The sequence below is a fragment of the Magnolia sinica genome, chromosome 14 (assembly GCF_029962835.1).
Source record: "Magnolia sinica isolate HGM2019 chromosome 14, MsV1, whole genome shotgun sequence".
In the NCBI taxonomy this organism is placed as follows: domain Eukaryota; kingdom Viridiplantae; phylum Streptophyta; class Magnoliopsida; order Magnoliales; family Magnoliaceae; genus Magnolia; species Magnolia sinica.
This window is the reverse complement of record NC_080586.1, coordinates 82,605,332-82,624,792: the sequence shown is the minus strand read 5'-3', so window position 1 is coordinate 82,624,792 and position 19,461 is coordinate 82,605,332. Positions and strand designations below refer to the sequence as shown.

Sequence of the window (19,461 nt, the reverse complement as noted above, 5' to 3'; positions counted from 1 at the left end):
TCACCACTGTTTCTTATAATGTGATCTACCTGAGATTTGGATCTTCTTAGTTTTCCGGATCATATCTTAAAATGAGTTGTTAAAATGAATGTGCGGCGTTGATATACAATACATACATGAAGATGGGCCGCACCTAATTACCTCCCGAGAAAATGGTGGTGAACTATCATATCATAGTTGTGTAGTATAGACTCGGATTCCGTGGTGACCCCTGGGCCACGTGTCCTGGTTATGGACGTCAGAATCCTATAAATCAAGGATGAGAAGGGCGAAATTAGCAAAGAAGCTAATTTTCATTCCCTTTTCTTTTTCTTCAGCTGAGAGAGAAGGAATGGAGAGAAGTGGCTTTCTTATTTTCCTCTTTCTTTTAAATATGCTGATATACTGTGGAGGATATTGGAAGGTGAGTGGGAGTTGCTTGGATTCCGAGAGAAAAGCTCTCACCACTTTTCGGAAGGCTCTCGACGACCGCTACAATATTCTCCCTTCATGGGATGATGAAGCCTCAGACTGCTGCAAATGGAGAGGAATTACCTGCCACAACATAACTGGGTATGTTCTTAAACTCGACCTCAACAATTATGATTACGATTCCGGTCTAAGTGGCAGAATTGATCCAGCTGTGGTTGAACTGAAGCATCTTCAGTTGTTGGACTTGAGCTACAATGCTTTTTATGGTATCCCAATTCCAGAGTTTTTGGGTTCCATGAAGGAGTTGAGGCATTTGAACTTGTCAGATGCAGGGTTCAGTGGGAGAATCCCTCATCAGCTTGGAAACCTCTCTCACCTCATTTCCTTGAAGCTTTCTTCATTTTCTTTGAGTGCCAAAAACCTGTGGTGGTTGACAAGCCTACCTTCTCTAAAGTACCTCGACATGTCTTATGTGAACCTTTCCATGGCAAGCCATGATTGGGTCCACGTAATGAACAAGTGTCCTTCCCTCGTTGAGCTACGCCTACCATATTGTTGTCTTTCATTTATATCTCCAACTCTTGCTTCTGTTAATTTCACATCTCTTCGTGTCCTTGATCTTGATGGGAACGAATTCAACTCTAGAATTCCAAAGTGGATAGGTAACATTAGCAGCCTTGTGTCTTTAAATCTCTCATATAATAATTTTGATGGTCCAGTTCCTTACCTATTTTCACAACTTGCCAACTTGGAAGAGTTGCGTCTGGGAGACTATTCTCTAAGTGCTAAACTCAGTACTAACATTTCACAACTCCTTGAAGGCAGGTGGAGTAGGATCAAGCTACTTGATCTGTCTTTGAGTAATATGTTTGGAGGAATCCCCAATTCTATTGGAAATATTACCTCACTTGTGGATCTTGAATTGGCATTCAATGAGAACACAAGAGGTAGCATTCCAAGAGCAATAGCTAAGCTTGTTAATTTAGAGATCTTGTTCTTACGTGGATATCATATGCATGCAACCATTCCTGATTGGTTAGATGAGCTCAAAAATCTTAAAATGCTTATTCTTGTCAATTGCATGTTGACAGGCCCAATCCCTGCAGCTCTTGGAGGATTGTCTTCCTTAGAACTATTGTTTCTCCGTGAGAATCAGTTGAATGGGACAATTCCAACAAATTTAGGACAACTTTCTAACTTGTCTTGGCTTGACCTCTCTAACAACTCTTTGACAGAAAACGTGTCTGAAACTCATTTTCAAAACCTCAAAAATTTGTTTTACTTAGATTTGTCTTTTAATTCTTTGGCTTTCAATCTACACCCTCATTGGGTCCCTCCATTTCAGCTTTCTTACATTGGTCTAGGATCATGTCATTTAGGTCCTCGGTTTCCTCCCTGGCTACAAACGCAAAAACACATAGAGTACTTGGATCTCTCTAACACAGCCATCTCTGACATCATCCCCACCTGGTTTTGGGATTTAAGACCCCAACTTTATTTACTGAACCTCTCAAATAACCAGATTTCTGGCCAATTGCCCAACTCTTTAAAAATGGATTCTCTGTTGTTCGTGGATATTGATTTGAGTTCAAATAATTTCAGTGGTCCCATACCTTGCTCATTGAATGGATCAGTTCGAGTACTTGATCTCTCCAACAATCAATTTTCTGGGCCAATCCCACCCAATTTTACATCCACAATGAATGTTTTAGAAGTCTTTTCTGCCAGAGGTAATCAAATCGGTGGCATAATTCCCTCATCCATAGGCAAAATGAAGTTTCTTGTTGTCCTTGATCTTTCCCAAAACAATATAAGTGGCACCATCCCATTAAGATTGGGTGATTGTGTAGACCTCATAGCACTTGATTTGAGCAAGAACCATTTATCAGGAAGAATTCCCACATCTTTGGGTCTGCTACATCAACTTCAAACAATGCACTTGAGCAACAATAGCCTATCAGGAAAAGTCCTTTCATCTTTGAAGAAATGTACTCATTTGGTGACTCTCGACCTTGGACAAAACAATTTCTCAGGTCATATTCCCACTTGGATTGGCAAAAGCTTTCTGGCTTTAAGAATTCTAAATTTACGATCCAACATGTTTACTGGCAACATTCCGCCACAATTGTTAAATATAACTTCTCTTCAAGTTCTTGATTTGGCACAAAATTGCTTATCTGGTTCAATTCCTCAAAGTCTTCATGATCTCACGGCTATGAAGAATGAGCAGAAGATGAACCACTTTCTTTTGAATGGAACAGGATCTTATTAAAATGAAAAATTGCTTGTGTCAGTGAAGGAGCTAATGCTTGAATACACTAGAACAATTTCACTAGTTACATGCATGGACCTTTCAAGCAATAACTTATCTGGAGAAATCCCTGAAGAACTCTCGAGTCTTTTGGGATTGCGTGTCTTAAACTTATCTAGAAATCATTTGACCGGAAAGATCCCAGACAAGATTGGTAAATTGGCATTGCTAGAGTCTCTTGATTTCTCCAAAAATCAGCTTTCAGGTACAATTCCTCCAAGCATGTCAAGTTTAACTTTTCTAAGTTACTTGAACTTGTCAAATAACAACTTGTCAGGAAAAATTCCATCGGGAAATCAGCTCCAGACACTTCAAGATCCTTCTATTTATATGAGCAACAATGATCTATGTGGACTTCCTCTTACAGATAAGTGTGATAGTGATGAGACTTCTCAAAGTCCAATGCCGATTGGTGGTGATGTAAAAAAAGATGACGGAGCACATGAAATGGCTTGGTTTTACTCTGCATTGGGACCAGGATTTGCTGTGCGGTTTTGGGCCTTCTGTGGCGTTTTAGTGCTCAAGAAAGCTTGGAGGATTGCCTATTATCGGTTCTTTGATGAGATGAAAGAAAGACTTCTCTATGGTTGTTGCTTTGCAAGATGTTAGATTGAAGAAGTTAGTTGGAAATGTAGGTCATGAATAATTGTTTGCTACCTAAATGTGAAAGCTTTACAGTGGGGTTTTTTTTTTTTTTTTTAGTACTTTTTATAAGAGTTGTAATAGAAAGCTTAGTAATTAGAATTTAGGGAGGGGATTGGCCAGTATTTTACTCTCTTATGTATATAATTTTTAAGTATCAATAAAATTACAGGTGGTGTGCTCCCACCTTTCTGCAAAAATATAATAATAATAATAAATATTTCTATTTTATACGTGTTAGCTACCCTACTCATTAATCAGAACAGAACACGTGTAAGAGAAACATTTGGCTAGTAAGATCAGTCAATTGGCTATATTCAATGTAAGAAAGTGACCCACCTAATGAGTGATGGTCCATATTCAATGTATTGAAGTGACCCACCTAATAATTACATTTGTTTAATTTTTGGGCAAAGTCACATATAGAGTGGGACACTTCCCATAGTTTGGCAAGTGGAACATATACTATCATTTGTAGAGTTTGGTGTGGGAGATTGTTTCGCCACCCATATTTTAGAAGTTAGAATACATGTATGATAGCCCAAGCCGTTTTAAGACTAATGTATGGGTTTTTATTAGAGTTTTAAGACTAACTACTCGAACCAACTTGTTCGGTCTTGATTTTAGCTGAAACTGGCTCAAGTCAGGGGTCCATTGACACGGCTTGAGGGTGAGTCGGTAGGGTGGGTCCGGGCGTCATATGGTTTGGGTCTTTATCTAATTCCACTCAGGGTTCAGTGGGAGAATCCCTCATCAGCTTGGAAACCTCTCTCACCTCATTTCCTTGCAGCTTTCTTCATTTTCTTTGAGTGCCAAAAACCTTGAGTGGTTGACAAGCCTTACTGCTCTAAAGTACCTCGACATGTCTTATGTGAACCTTTCCATGGCAAGCCATGATTGGGTCCACGTAATGAACAAGTGTCCTTCCCTCGTTGAGCTACGCTTAGTCTATTGTGGGCTTTCATATATTTCTCCAACTCTTGCTTCTGTTAATTTCACATCTCTCCGTGTCCTTGATCTCATGTTAAACAACTTCGATTCTAGAATTCCAAAGTGGATAGCTAACATTAGCAGCCTGGTGTCTTTAAATATCTCGAAAAACTATTTTCATGGTCCAGTTCCTTACCAATTTTCACAACTTCCCAACTTGGAAGAGTTTCTGCTGGGAGATGAGGATGAGTTAGAGCTGGGAGATGAGGATGAGTTACTGCTGGGAGATTCTCCAAGTGCTAACTTTTCACAACTCCTTGAAGGCAGGTGTAGGATCAGGCTACTTCATCTGTATTTGAGTAATATGTATGGAGGAATCCCCGATTCTGTTGGAAATATTACCTCACTTGTGGATCTTGAATTGTTGATCCATAAGAAGACAAGAGGTAGCATTCCGAGAGCAATAAGCTTGTCAATTTAGAGATCTTGTCATTGGATGGATATCATATGCATGCAAACATTCCTGATTGGTTAAATGAGCTCACAAATCTTAAACGACTTAGCCTTTCCAATTGCATGCTGACAGGCCCAATCCCTGCAGCTCTTGGAGGATTGTCTTCCTTGGAAATATTATATCTCCGTGAGAATCAGTTGAATGGGACAATTCCAACAAATTTAGGACAACTTTCTAACTTGTCTTGGCTTGACCTCTCTAGCAACTCTTTGACAGGAAACGTGTCTGAAACTCATTTTCAAAACCTCAAAAAGTTGGACGAGTTAGAATTGTCTTTTAATTCTTTGGCTTTCAATCTACACCCTCATTGGGTCCCTCCATTTCAGCTTTTTTACATTCGCCTAGGATCATGTCATTTAGGTCCTCGGTTTCCTCCGTGGCTACAAAAGCAAAAACGCGTACGCGAATTGGATCTCTCTAACACAGCCATCTCTGACATCATCCCCACCTGATTTTGGGATTTAACACCCCAACTTTCTTCACTGAACCTCTCAAATAACAAGATTGCCGGCCAATTGCCCAGCCCATTAAAAATGCTGCCTGATGCCTACATTTATTTGAGTTCGAACAATTTCAGTGGCCCCATACCTTGCATATTGAATGGAGCTTGAGTACTTGATCTCTCCAACAATCAATTTTCTGGGCCAATCCCACCCAATTTTACATCGACAATGCATCATCTGGTAGCCTTTCTGCCAGAGGTAACCAAATCAGTGGCATAATTCCCTCATCCATAGGAAAAATGAAGTCTCTTCTTATCCTTGATCTTTCCTAAAACAGTACAAGTGGCACCATCCCATTAAGATTGGGTGATTGCGTGGACCTCGAGGCACTTGATTTGAGCAAGAATCATTTATCAGGAAAAATTTCCACATCTTTGGGTCTGCTACATCAACTACAAACAATGCACTTGAGAAACAATGGCCTATCAGGAAAAGTTCCTTCAACTTTGAAGAATTGTACTCTTTTGGAGACTCTCGACCTTGGACAGAACAATTTCTCAGGTCATATTCCCACTTGGATTGGCAAAAGCTTTCTGGCTTTAAGAATTCTGAATTTACGATCCAATATGTTTACTGGCAACATCCCACCACAATTGTTAAACATAACTTCTCTTCAGGTCCTTGATTTGGCACAAAATTGCTTATCCGGTTCAATTCCTCAACGTCTTCAGAATCTCACGGCCATGAAGAATGAGCAGAAGATAGACCACTTTCTCACCTATGGAGAGGGCTTAGGATCATATTACAAGGAAAACTTGCGTGTGTCAAGGAAGGGGCAAATGCATGAATACACTAGAACAATTTTACTGGTTACATGCATGGACCTTTCAAGCAATAACTTATCTGGAGAAATCCCTGAACAACTCATAAGTCTTATGGGATTGTGTGTCTTAAACTTATCCGGAAACCATTTGACCGGAAAGATCCTAGACAAGATTGGTAAATTGGCATTGCTAGAGTCTCTTGATTTCTCTAGAAATCAGCTTTGGGGTACAATTCCTCTGAGCATGTCAAATTTAACTTTTCTTAGTTACTTGAACTTGTCGAATAACAACTTGTCGGGGAAAATTCCATCGGGAAATCAGCTCCAGATACTTCTAAATCCTTCTATTTATATGGGCAACAATGATCTCTGTGGACCTCCTCTTACAGATAAGTGTGATAGTGATGAGACTTCTCAAAGTCCAATGCCTGTTGGTGGTGATGTAAAAAAAGATGATGGAGCGCATGAAATGGTTTGGTTTTACTCTGCGTTGGGACCAGGATTTGCTGTGGGGTTTTGGGCCTTCTGTGGCATTTTAATTTTCAAGAAGTCTTGGAGGATTGCCTATTACCGCTTCTTTGACGAGATGAAAGAAAGACTTTTTTGCAATTGTTGCTTTACAGGATGTTAGATTGAAGAAGTTTGATGGAAACTCAGGTCATGAGTAATGAATAATTGTTTGTAATCCAAATCATTTCATGGTGTTTTCTTTTAGTACTTTTTATAAGACTTGTAATAGAAATCTTAGTAATGAGAATTTGGAGAGGAGATTGGTCTGTATTGCCCCCTCTAATGTATGTAATTTTCAAGTATCAATAAAATTACAGGTGGTGTGCTCCCACCTTTCTGTAAAAATATAATAATAATAATAAATATTACTACTTTATAAGTGCCTGCTCTACTCATCAACTAGGCCGCACCTGTAGCAGAAACATATGGTTAGTAAAATCAGTCGATGGTCCATATTAAATGTATGAAAGTGACCCACCTAATGAGTGTACTCACTTAATTTTTGGGCCAAGCCACATATGTTGTGGGAGACTTCTCAAGATTTGGCAAGTTGAACTATTGTCATTTGTAGAGAGTTTGGTTAGCAAGGCAAATGCACTGACATTCTTTGCATTCTCCAAAGAATTAATTATCATGTTCATCATAGTTAGAATTATTGTCTGACCGCATATGATTGTATTTTCAGTGGATCCTGATCGTTTATCTAGTGGACCTCAACATAGCCAGCCAACATAAAAATACCAAATTCTTAGGCAATAAGAATGTGCATCAGGAGAAATTGTAGATGTAAATCACAGCACATATGCCAATTTGGCAGGCATATGTAAGATCTAGACCATTGAATTGGGTCTCCATCTGAACATGCCTGGTCCAAAAAAGCCCACTTGCTCACTCATTGTCAGGCCACATATATGATGAATACATACTATTATAGGGTTTTTTTTTTTTTTTTTTTTCTAATTGTCCATTTTCCTTCAAAGAGCATGGTCCACCTGATGATTGAATTAGCCTGATTTATAGTTAAGGGCTCAGGGTACCCCACCTAATTAATGATTACATGTATTGCCATGTGGATGTTTGCTACGGTTCACTTCTTTTCTTGAATCTCTCCTGCAACTATTGTTGCCTTCCTCTATGGATAGAACTGAATCTATACAGATACAAACATTCCCTTTAGAACGAAAAACATTTATAAATATTAATGATGTTTATTACACAATCATTTCAGTGATCCATATTTAAGAAACAATGTTTATAAATCAGATCGAGGTTAGGACAGTTAAATCAATCTAAGTAAATCTTATAATAAAATCTTTAAAGTCAGTCCAATGGCATAGATGGTTTGACTGGTTTAAGATATTCTATGTATACAACTTTAAAGTGCATAAGTATAAAATATCACTCTGCCAATCCTATGGAACAAATTCTATTTTGAAATCACCTCTTCACCCATCTGCTTATATATATAATTGCAAGTTAATTCCTTTCTCCAATATATTGCACATGTTATATTGCAAATGGGATGGATGGACCTGTGGGCCAACCAAACCTGACCCACTTAGAATTTAGGTTCTTGTTGAGTTTGGCTTTTGGGTCATGATTGAGTTAATAAATATAGACCGCTAAAGCTTGCCACTCATATGCATTATTCCCATATAAATATATTAGCATGCTTTCTTTGTTGGTAGAGATGTTTCAAAACCCATGAAAGATCTGGTTCTAGCCTTTCTCATTTATTTTTTCGCGAGTTGGTTTGGTCAGCCCATGCTTGGTCTAGGCCTGTTTATAGATGAGTTGGGCTTGAGCGGACCCTAACCTAACCCAAAATGAACTCATTTATATACTAATAGTAGTCCACTAGGCCTATTTATATGGACAAACCACTAATAGTAGTCCACTAGGCCTATTTATATGGGCAAACCGATTGGGATACTTAGCCTATTAACACCCCGACAGTCTTCAAACCCAAGTTGACATTTATGGTTTTTAAAAAAAAAAAAAAAATTTACACTTCGTTAGATGGCCACCAGTCAATCAGTTAGGATTCGTGTAATTTTTATTGAAGAGGTAGTTGATACTCTGTCAGTGTGATGGATGATATTCGATCAGGTCTATTGCCTTTCGCCCCTTTCAGCAGGGCATGTAAGGTTAATTTGTTTGATGGTTTTTTGTATCTTTCATGAATATGTTGTTTTATGCCCTGTTTAGGGATCCATTTTGAGCCCTATTCCACTGCTTGTAAGATGTTCTTTCTGTGAGGTGGGGTCCTTGTATCCTAATCTATTTGAACTTATCATGGGCAGGGTTCAGTGGGAGAATCCTTCATCATCTTGGAAACCTCTCTATACTCATTTCCTTACAGCTTTAATTATTAGTGCCAAAAACCTGTGGTGGTTGACAAGCCTACCTTCTCTTAAGTACCTCACATGTAGCAGGTGGCATAGGTAATTGTGTCGTTTCAATCCAACCTTTGAGGAATGATCATACACACATCACCAAGTGTATAGTCTGCCTGTGTGTCTCACATGTATATGTCATCCAAGTCGTCCAAAACTTTGACCTGACATTGAAGATCACTCGGTGCAAAAGAAAATGACTGATCCATTCACAAGGTGGGTTGCATCTTAGAAAATAATAGATAGCCAATAGATTTAGTCAATGTGCACATGTGGGCCACTAGATGAGTGGTTCGGCACAACACTTATTATGGTCACCAAAACCTGGTTCAAGACAGGATTCTCTTTAGGGTTTCTGCCCCGCCTCTAGTTGTGGTCGATCTGGTCAACTCGAGGGATGATTGTGCTCTTAAAAAGGTTGGTTCGGAGGCATCTTGGGGTCCATTTCTTCATCAAGAGAATCATCCACTATATCTTGCAAGCGTTGTAACCCTATCAGTTCAGAAAACTCGTCCCGGTACTTTAGTCGGCTCAACTTTAAGATATTTCTCTTGCAGTCGGGTACACCTCACATGCAAATGATCAGTTCAATTTTGCTCACAACACCTATAATGTTGATAGTAACCTTATGGGTTATCGAGGTGTATATGATCGTATTCTTCTATCTTTCATTATTGCAAAACCATCCGTTGTTTGCTCCAAGAACATGCATGGATAGGATGCCTTGCTTTTGTTAAAACTAAATTATATATTTATAATTCTGTAAAATAAAAAGAAATCGAAAATGAAGGACTTGCTAAAGCACGTGTGATCACGTTGTCCTTAAATTGTTACTCTCATTCTCAAAGTAATTGAGAATGCTGATAAGTTGCAGGCAAACCACTTCTAGGATATGATGAGCCTGGATGTGGTTATGCATTTAGCAAATATGAAGAACCACGAATGAAACTCCGAATACAAAATTTGACTAGTAGATAAACAAAAGAAAATTCCTATATTCAGAAAGAATATTAGAAAATTTAGACCACTATTTTTGTATGTTTTTTTAGGTCTTCTGGCTAAGGTTCATATGAACCTTACTAACTGATTACAGTACACTGTTGCTCTTCTTGTTGGGTTGCAAGTGAGAATGGTTAGAGTGTTGGTGATGGTTCAATGAACCATCCAGGCACTGTTTATATAGGACAGGATTGCTGACCGTTTTAGTCCAGGGTCTTAACTCAATATGATCGTTATATGGTTGTTGGTGAGAAACTAGTCATTATTGACAGTTTCTGACCAGTATGCATGTTGGACAACTAGCTATTGCATGCTAGCCATTTAGACTCACAGGTTAGCCATTTTATGACTGTTAAGCTAGCTACATGCAACAATTTTTGCAAGGACTGGTTTAATGTTGCATGTGCAGTTAAACCTATCTCCAACGGCTAGTTTCCAACATCTATAAAAGTCATAGGTCTCATTCATAACATTCGCCCACTCTAGACACCTAGCCCATATTCCCTGTAAAGTACAAAGTGTACTACTAGCATCTTTACAACCACACTACCTCACATGCCCACGCCCTAGCACAGAGCCTGAGCCCGTGCACATGGGTGTTCCAATGCGAACACGCAAGTCCCGATACTCCACGGATAAACCGAGCAAATAATAAGGTACTTCACACTCCATGTATAAATACAGTTTTTCTTCTCTCGTTTCTAATATGGGACTACTCCAAAAATGCCAAAACTTATTTTAAAATATTTTTCACAACAACTTTTTGAGGGAGTGTTTCAATGCTCAACTGAATTTAGTTTATTACAAAGACAATATTAGAGCTCTTTCAAGTGTGTGCGGGCCCCCCTACGTGAAGGGGCCAAATAGCCACATGAAGTTTCTCCCATCAATGAGAGCGTGCCATGTGTTAGGCCAACTCTTAATCTGGCCACATGTGTAGGTTTTGGTGAATGTTTGCTAACGATCCATTTTTCCTATAGATGCAAGAACAGGGCACATCTAGGGTCCCACCCGATCGACCCTCTACGTCCAGCGAAAATGTCACATGTAAACACTTGCATTGCAAATCGACTCCCGGTCCACTTCTTCTTACAAATAGCCTCATTCTTTGTTGTACTAATAAACAAAATGCTACTTTAAATCATTTATAATTGAATTTCAACTCAAATAGTCAGAACTAAGAAGTGTGGTTGAAATTCCAAACATGTTCTTGAAAAGGAATCAGAAAATAATGACGTCCTAATAGGAGAAGAATCCAAAATGTAGATATGAAAATTATTTCTTGAAATCTAACAACATTTGAAACTGTGAAAATATGAAAACCCACTATTAAAAATCTTTGTAACTTGATGAACAGGTCGGATGGCAAATAAATATTACAGTGGACCCTAGACAGTCTTAATGGTTGGCATTCTATCGCCACTGTTTTCCTATTTTGTGATCCGCCTGAGATTTTGATATGCCTCATTTTTTGAATCATACGCCTAAAATAATGATCCAAAATGAATGGACAGCATGAATAAAATACATAAATCACTATAGCTCCTATGGAGCCCAAAAATACATCAGATCCAAAGCTCAAGTTATGCCCAGTGATCGGAAAAGGTGGGGAGTGAAATTCTTACGGTTGAAAACTCCTTGGCACCTACCTTTTTGTTTTATGTCATCCAAACCGTTTTTAAGGTCACTCCCACTGCGAAGAACTGACGACACAAACAGTAGCCTGATTCAAAACTTCTGTCGGCCCATGAATGTTTGGATGGTAGGCATTCAATTCCCATTGTTTCCTAAAATTAGCAGGCAAAATCAGATAAATGGGGCAGGATTTCTCACAAACATCAAAGTGGGCCCCATCTACCTTCCCACAGGAGGAGGTTTCTGCTGTGGGGTGCAGGCTTCGGTGGATCCGGCCGAATGTGGGCCCACCTTGATTTATGTGTCTTATATCTATGCCATTTCACCGGATCATTTTTACAAAATGAGCCTAAAAATTCAGCAGATCCATTTCAAGTGGACCACACTACAGAAAACACTGGTAATTGAACACCCACCATTAAGAATTCAGCAGATCCATTTCAAGTGGACCACACAAATATCGACTTATCAAGGACTGTGCCCCCAAGGAGTTTTCAACAGTAAGCTTTTAATCCCGACTGTATTGTACACTTAAGCCTTGGATCTATCTCATTTTGGGATATACCCTTAAAATGATATGGCAGAAGGGATGTACGGTGTGGATAAAACCCATTCATCACGGTGGGCCCTCGGAGCCCATGAGTTCGCGGGGTGGTATGCAATCCGCTTTGAGAAAAAGAAAAATGGTGGAGAGAATTCAACGAACACATTACATGTTCGCATAACCATTTCTAAAGAGGAGCGTGGATTTGCTACTTACGCTTCTAATCCCACACATTACATATCCCACCTAATCCCTTCTAATCCCACCGCCCAAACAGGCCCTTACAGTAGCAACTACTGGAGAATGCTCTATAGGCCCACCATGATATATGTGTTTCATCCACACCGTCCATTTATTTTTTCAGATTTTTTTAAAGCATGAATTCAAAAATGAGACTTATTCAAAACTCAAATAGACCACAGGATAAGAAAATAGCGGTAATTGAATGCCCACCGTTAAAATCTAACTAAGGCCCACTGTAATGTTTATTGGCCATCAAACCTGTTTATTAAGTTACAAAGATCTGCATGAAGGAAAAACACAAATATAAGCTTCATTCAAAACTTGTGTGGCTCCAAGAAGGTTTCAATGGTGGGTGTTCAATCACCAATGTATCTTGTGATCTCGTCCATATGATATTTGGATCTGACTTATTTTTGGTTTATGTCCTAAAATGATCTTTAAAAATGGATGGACGGTGTGGATATATAACATACATCATGTGGGACCCACAGGCTTCAGTAGGCAATCCGTGTCCCCTAAAGAGGAGCAGAACGTATTAATATTTCAGAACTCCTCTTCTAAAATGGATGGAACGTGTTCTGACGCCCATTATGTATAAAAGGGCTCATTTATCCACCGTTGATCTTATCCTTTGAACTGTGAATGGGAGATTACTGGAAAATATTCCCAGGGTTAGAGGTTCCGAACCCTTCGATCAATGGCCCAAAATAGAACAGTGAAGAAAAATACATCAACGGTTGAGAAGAAAGTACAAAGATCTGATAGCTGAGATATCCCAATCCCCAATTCTTTCTGTCCAATCCTCATCTAAAGTCTGTCACATAAGATCAACGGTATCTAATAACGAATCATGGGCCCACTGTAAAAATTCAGTACATCTGGACGCTCGGTTCATGTCCTGCTCGATTAGCACCTATAAAAGCCTCCGTCGCGCCGCTGATTATTTGCTTCCTTGGATTCTTTTCTTGCTCTTCACTCGATCTCGTCTGAAACCCTATATTCTGTTCTTTTTCATCTTCGAAATCGCTTCCGGAAGATAATTCGAAGGTAATTTTCGATCATAATCTGCAAATCAATCGATTTTATGAGATTGAATCTGTAAGAGTTACTGAATTTTGAGGAAAATTTTAAGACTTTTTTCTGTTTTTTGGACATTTTGGGATGATATTTGGAAATTGGTTTTTCCTTCTCTTTTTCTGTCGTCTTGGAATGAGAGATTGATGTCATTCAATTATTTCGATTTTGGATGGATTTTTTAGGGTTTGATTTGCCTTTTTTAAAATCTTGATTGGAAGATGCTTTTTTCCCCCCTTAATTATCATCAGAAGATGCTATTTTTCTTAATTTTTATTGGAAATTCTTGCAAAAATGTGAAATTGACGGAGAAATCTGTGACAATTTTGAATCCTGGCTTGATCGTTTGATCTTTTCATGGATTATTATTTGGTTCAATCTCTCTATGAATAGAATTGACAGAATTTCATGTGAATTTGTTGAATTGGTTGAGAGAAACGTTGGCAATAAGTTCAAGTTTCCACTCGAAAGTTGCATGTGAAGGTCAATGTGTTTATCATGGTCGTAAGACTGCGACGATTCCCTCCGAGTCAAATTGGAGTGACTTGGGTGAGTTGGGCGGATGCACCCCCCTGACTCAGTCAAGTCATGACTCAACCAAGACCGAACAAATCTATCCGAGTCACCGAGTCTATAAACCATGGTATTTATTGGTATTGTGATTTTCCATTGCATATAATTTTTGGAAGAATTTTATCCTTGATTACCATATATTTTCAAGTGAAGCTGTTGAGTTTATTAGAGAAGTCTCAGTGATAGATTTAAATTTCTGGTTTTTTGTGTGATTATCTCAGAGTGGTAAATCTCAGAGACGGACTTGAAAATCAACATAGTAAATTCTTCATGCAGTTTTATGTGGATGGAATCATTAGTTGTGGTTTCTTAGACGTCTTCTGAATTGCGTGTGAAAACTTGGTGATTATTTTGAATTTTTGCAATTTTTTGTTTTTTCATGGCATCTATTCCACTCACAATATGAGTATCTCTATTGACTAATGAAATTTCTATAAATAAAATCACTATCATATGCATATGGTTGGAATTTTATTGAAATTCGTGATGATATAATTAGAAATGTCAATTTCTGCAAAATTGGGATTTTTTGAAGAATTCTTTTATTTCCCAATGTCAATATATCAATCAGCTTTCAAAGGTTTCTGTAGTTAAAGATATCAGGTATATCTTTAGAATTCATGATTTCTTAAATTTTGTTTGATTTCATGCGAAACTGTCAACTTTTTTTTTTCTTTTCTTTTAAAAGCAAGATGGAATTTTAAATTTCTACAGAAGCGGGCTTCTCATGGCATCCATCCACGTCAAGATATCCAGATGAATGCCAGTTTTTGTGGGTTAAATTGTTGGAGAGCGTGTGTTAATTATCTTTATAATGACATGGTAAAAAGTTCTATTTGTAAATAAACCTTGACAGTAGTTTTTTATTTATGTGAATTTGTTTTTTTCTTTTTTTTTTTCATTTTTTAACCTCATATTAAGAGAATTGTATTGCTTGGAAATCACCATTGTTTCTTACTGTTGTTTGATGGTACATCATGAAAACCGGATAATATGTTTAGAAAGTAAATTTTCTTTTCTCATTGGATTCCAGTGATGTTATGTTAAAAGATTTACTTCTTCTGATTGATGCAATAGATTCGTATAAAGTGGTCTTGTGATTATTTTTTTTTCTGCTAATTAATGAGAATTGAACGGTTTTGGTCTTTTTTCTAATTTTTATAATATTTATCTTGATGTATTATAACCTAAAGAGGGTGATGTGTAGGAACTTTGGCATTTTGGAGAATGATGAACTCATGATGTAGCTAGTGATACTTAGGCTATTCTTATAGATACGGTGTTGTTGATTTTCTTGCACTTGTCAATTGTTCCAACATCAAAAAATTTATTTGTGGTTTTTGTTTTCTTTTTCATTCAGTGGAGGGAGGTGGCTTTGGTTTTTGCACTGTGGGTTTTAACTTCATTGAATAGTCTGATGTCCAGAGGCTTATTTATAGGACTCCAATTCTATCAATGAGTTTGACTCTGAGAATTGTTTATATTGCTTTCTATCAATTGTTTTCAGCATAAACATCATATTTTCAGGAATTTATGTTTTATGGATAGTTTGGTTTCCAACTAATGATCTGATTTCTTATGGGTTTATCTTTCATGTATGTACTTTTTCATTCCATGATTTAATCTCCAAATGGGTTTAATATGAAAAGGGATGGTTTGTAGGAACCTTTTTTTCCATTTTGAGAAAGGATTATTTTCTTTTGTGGCATCAGCACTCTGCCGAGATCAGTTGTTTTTCTGTTAATTATCCATCTTGTGTTCTCCTAACTACTTAGCTGAATGCTGACCTTTAGGAACACATGATTGTAGGGAAGCTAGTTTTTTTGAGAAATGAAGGGTGATGAGAGTGATGGAGAGGAAACTTCCTCCCGCGGGAACGATTGGGAAGTTGTGTCACTGACTGCATCAACATATGCTGCTGCACCTGGGCCAAAAGGATCCGAGTCGTTCTATGATTACAAGAATGAGGTAGTCACCAACGATGAGGAGAAATCCTCTCCTGCAATGTTCATGTCCAGTCACTTTGTATATCCACCACAACAGCATGAAAATTTTCCAGTGGAGCCTGATAACAATGAAATTCATAATGGACTTGGAGGAGAAGGTTTGGACCAAGCATGTGGGCTGGAGACAGTGCAAGGTGATAGACCTGGCAAAACCGTGGAAGAAGATTGGAATATCAAAGGATATTCTGATGGGCATGAGATACACGGAATTCCTTTATTTAACAAAGTGAACCGGAATCTCTCTTTTCATGCCACAGAATTTGAAGAAGTCAAGGCTTTGCAAGGTCTAAATTTTGCTGAAAAGGAGCAGAATGAATACGATACAGCTAAATTCAGTTCTTTTCATGCCGAAACGGATATAAGTGGAGCAACTGGCTATGATGAAAGCACTTCTATTTCTGAATCCAACGACCCTTCCCAGCTAAATTCAGATTCTCCTTTGGCTGAGTCAGAGTCTCAAAAGGGAGAAAAAGAAGATAAGCATAATGAGTCTGTTCTTCCCTGTGAAGCATGGTGGAAAAGGCAAGCTGTGTCGTTATATAACCATGCAAAGGAGGGAAACACATTTTGGTCTGTCGTTGCTGCTGCTGCTTTTTTGGGGCTTGTAATTTATGGGCAGCGGCGGCAACATGAGAGCTGGCAGATTCAGCAACTTAAGTGGCAATGCAGTATCAATGATGAGGTAATCCAGTTGCTATTCTTTCTGTTTATGGAATTGCATCATGCATCTGATTCTTATTTCTGCCACTTCTCTATTTTGATGCATGGATAAGAGCTTTGCTAAGCTTAGAAGTGTGTGCAATAAAGCTCATGTACACACCACATGTGCCAGCATGGCATGATAGGTCTGAAATCCAATCCATCTGTTAGAAAGGCACACTATATTGATGCCATAGCCCAAGAATCAGGTTGATCCACTGGTTGGGTGGACCATAGTTTGCAAAAAAAATTTTAAAAAAATTGTATGACTCTAAAAAACTTGACTGAAAATTTTGAGCTCAACCCCCTGTTTCCAATATTGGGGTCGACATGCTGAGTGGACCAGATTTATTTTTGGGAAAACATGTACAAGGTCAGACCAATCTGATGGATGGATTGGATCTTGCACCGATGTGCCATACTCACACATATGTGGTGTGTACATGAGCTTTATTGCACATGCATAGCGAAGCTCCATAGTTAATAGTAGTCACATCGATGCATTTACTTAATGTTGTTAAAAGGATGCAGTCGTACAAGCTTTCCCATTGATTACATATCATTATGACTAAATATATAATCTTCAATCGTGTAGACAAGTCTGCATGTTGACTGTCCCACGTTCCCCATGCATGAGTTGGAATTTCTACCTTTTTTAGGGCCTGAGAGGATGGCGGAAGGCCTAAGAGGACTTGGATTGAGGCATTGAGAAAGGACATGAATGGTATTTTCACGTACCAAAAAAGATAAAGCCTTCAGAATTTTTGGCAGAACAGAATTTGTAAATCTGACCACAAATAGTTGGGGACAATTGAAGACGATGATGATAATTGGGTGGATGGGATCCCTTTTTGCCTAAATTAATATTATGAAAGTTACATGTTGGATGCGGGAAGCTATGAATACTGATTTTGATGCAGAGCAGACAATCCAGCATAAGGCAATTCCTGTTTTTCCAATACACCCCAATGCACAGCAGAGATAACCTTTTACCGATTCTGCTAAAATATAGGCCTGATGTTGATTTGGCTACATCCATATCCACCCTTCTCTCATACTGGGTGCAGAAGTCAGGTTTGGTCGCATATTGAGAGGCCCATGAGATGAAGGATAGGCTCCTACCAAAGGAGTAGTTTGATTCATCGTCAATACATATTGGGCAATCTCAGCCCTCATTTTGGTTGGATCTGTTTTAGCTTTTGAGCAATATATATAAAGGCCTGGTTTTCAAGAAAAAGAGAAATGTTTGTAAGATAACCTTGATCCCTCCACTACTCACTTTATTTCCTCTCTTGGGAAGTATTTTGCACTTACCAATACAAATAGAATAACCCGTGTCATCACCAGGTTATCTATTGCTTATCCAAAACAAGACCATCTTATACCTGTCCACATCCAATTGATATGAAATTAAAATGCACTTCTTTCTAGTAAAATGATGAGTCGGAGATGCAATCAACAATATTGATTGTTGCCACATTGGACTTGTAGACAACTAGCATTTCCAGCCCATCAAAGAAAATTCATAAAACAAGCCACGGACAGGCAAAAATTCCAGAATATTTTATCTGTCAGCGTATCAAGTTGCATTTGGATATATCCCACCACTTGTGTGTTTCGTATCGCACAGGTGGGGTACAAGATAGATCGTGGGATATATCAGCTGATATCGTCGATGCTTAAAACACTGCTTCTATGAGATCTGCTCTGTTCATTAGATGGGCCCATTTTGAATGTTCATTACTTCACTATGGCCGCATCTTTACCAAAAGTTAATAGCTTGGGAAGAGGGTAAACAACTGTCCACATTCAACATGCCCATGTGGCTGCCCCAATGACCACTGGATTAGCACCGAGGGGTCCGTCTGATGATCAACCTGGATCCTGCACACATTTTCCATGTTGGATGTGTGGAGGTGCTTGGTAGTATAGCTAACAAATGTTGTTTTCTATGATGATGATGCTCAAATCAACATTATTATTTCAATGCAGAAGATAAACCAGATGTTGGGCTCCATCTCATGGTGCAAAGACGTGCTTGTGGGCAGCAACCGGAACGGTCCAGTCATCCGGGTCAGCATTACTGCAGCCACAGCTGCAGCTGCAGCCGAGCATTGATGATGATGATGACGACAACAACAATAAGGATGACATAAAAAAGGTAAGGGTGTATATAAAGAGGGAGGGGTCTGTTTACAGCAGACTCTTACTTCATTACTGTAAGACTTAGGCTTCTTTGACAGCATCATTTGTTGCCTTCATGTACTCTTTAAAACCTTCATGTAAATCTGGATTTAGCTTTTATGTCTTTATACCTGCCATGTATATATTGTTAAAATGTCTATATCTCTACCAGATATATAACGCGAGTACGAGTAACATTTGGACAATTTTAGCCTTGTAGTTAGTCCTGGGGTGAGGACTGAACTTTTGATTTTTAGAATAGAAATGGCATGTGGTGCCCTCTTCAACTGAGGACACTTCTGTCATTTCAATTCTTACATGCAAGCAGCCTGCCTGTCTCCTCCCCATTGCATGTAGCCCACACTTAAAGATGTAAATTAGGGAGCCTGTGTAACAAAGGCTTTGTGCGGTCCACTATGATAACTGTGTGACATCCATTTTGTACATCTCCTGCGCGGGATTGTACTGGATCATGCTAGGATTTCTGTCCAAAAATGAGTTGGCCACATCCCATCTCCCTTCAC

At 38.6% G+C, this 19,461-nt stretch overlaps 4 protein-coding genes across 4 annotated transcripts; all 4 read left to right on the top strand.

Annotated features, from left to right (window-relative positions):
- The first annotated feature begins 373 nt into the window (after positions 1-373).
- Positions 374-2,683, top strand: LOC131225096 (receptor-like protein EIX2). The gene has a single exon (XM_058220516.1). It carries the CDS (start codon positions 374-376, stop codon positions 2,681-2,683), a length of 2,310 nt encoding a protein of 769 aa, XP_058076499.1.
- Positions 2,684-2,716: 33 nt separating this feature from the next.
- Positions 2,717-3,564, top strand: LOC131224769 (receptor-like protein EIX2). The gene has a single exon (XM_058220119.1). The coding sequence runs from the start codon at positions 2,717-2,719 to the stop codon at positions 3,329-3,331; it is 615 nt and encodes a 204-aa protein (XP_058076102.1). The 3' UTR covers positions 3,332-3,564.
- A 2,148-nt stretch (positions 3,565-5,712) lies between these two features.
- Positions 5,713-6,705, top strand: LOC131225095 (receptor-like protein EIX2). Its single transcript, XM_058220515.1, has one exon. The coding sequence runs from the start codon at positions 5,713-5,715 to the stop codon at positions 6,703-6,705; it is 993 nt and encodes a 330-aa protein (XP_058076498.1).
- Positions 6,706-13,295: 6,590 nt separating this feature from the next.
- LOC131224768 (ATG8-interacting protein 1-like) lies at positions 13,296-19,143 on the top strand. Its single transcript, XM_058220118.1, has 3 exons — positions 13,296-13,448; positions 15,858-16,736; positions 18,746-19,143. The coding sequence occupies exons 2-3, from the start codon at positions 15,879-15,881 to the stop codon at positions 18,869-18,871; spliced, it is 984 nt and encodes a 327-aa protein (XP_058076101.1). The 5' UTR covers positions 13,296-13,448; positions 15,858-15,878; the 3' UTR covers positions 18,872-19,143.
- The last annotated feature ends 318 nt before the right edge of the window (positions 19,144-19,461 follow it).

Bases quoted from the DNA above. Each gene is read 5' to 3' on its own strand.
- LOC131225096 (XM_058220516.1), top strand. From the start codon at position 374: ATGCTGATATACTGTGGAGGATATTGGAAGGTGAGTGGGAGTTGCTTG.
- LOC131224769 (XM_058220119.1), top strand. From the start codon at position 2,717: ATGCTTGAATACACTAGAACAATTTCACTAGTTACATGCATGGACCTT.
- LOC131225095 (XM_058220515.1), top strand. From the start codon at position 5,713: ATGCACTTGAGAAACAATGGCCTATCAGGAAAAGTTCCTTCAACTTTG.
- LOC131224768 (XM_058220118.1), top strand. From the start codon at position 15,879: ATGAAGGGTGATGAGAGTGATGGAGAGGAAACTTCCTCCCGCGGGAAC. The intron at 16,737-18,745 runs GTAATCCAGTTG...ATTTCAATGCAG, and splicing joins AATGCAGTATCAATGATGAG to AAGATAAACCAGATGTTGGG.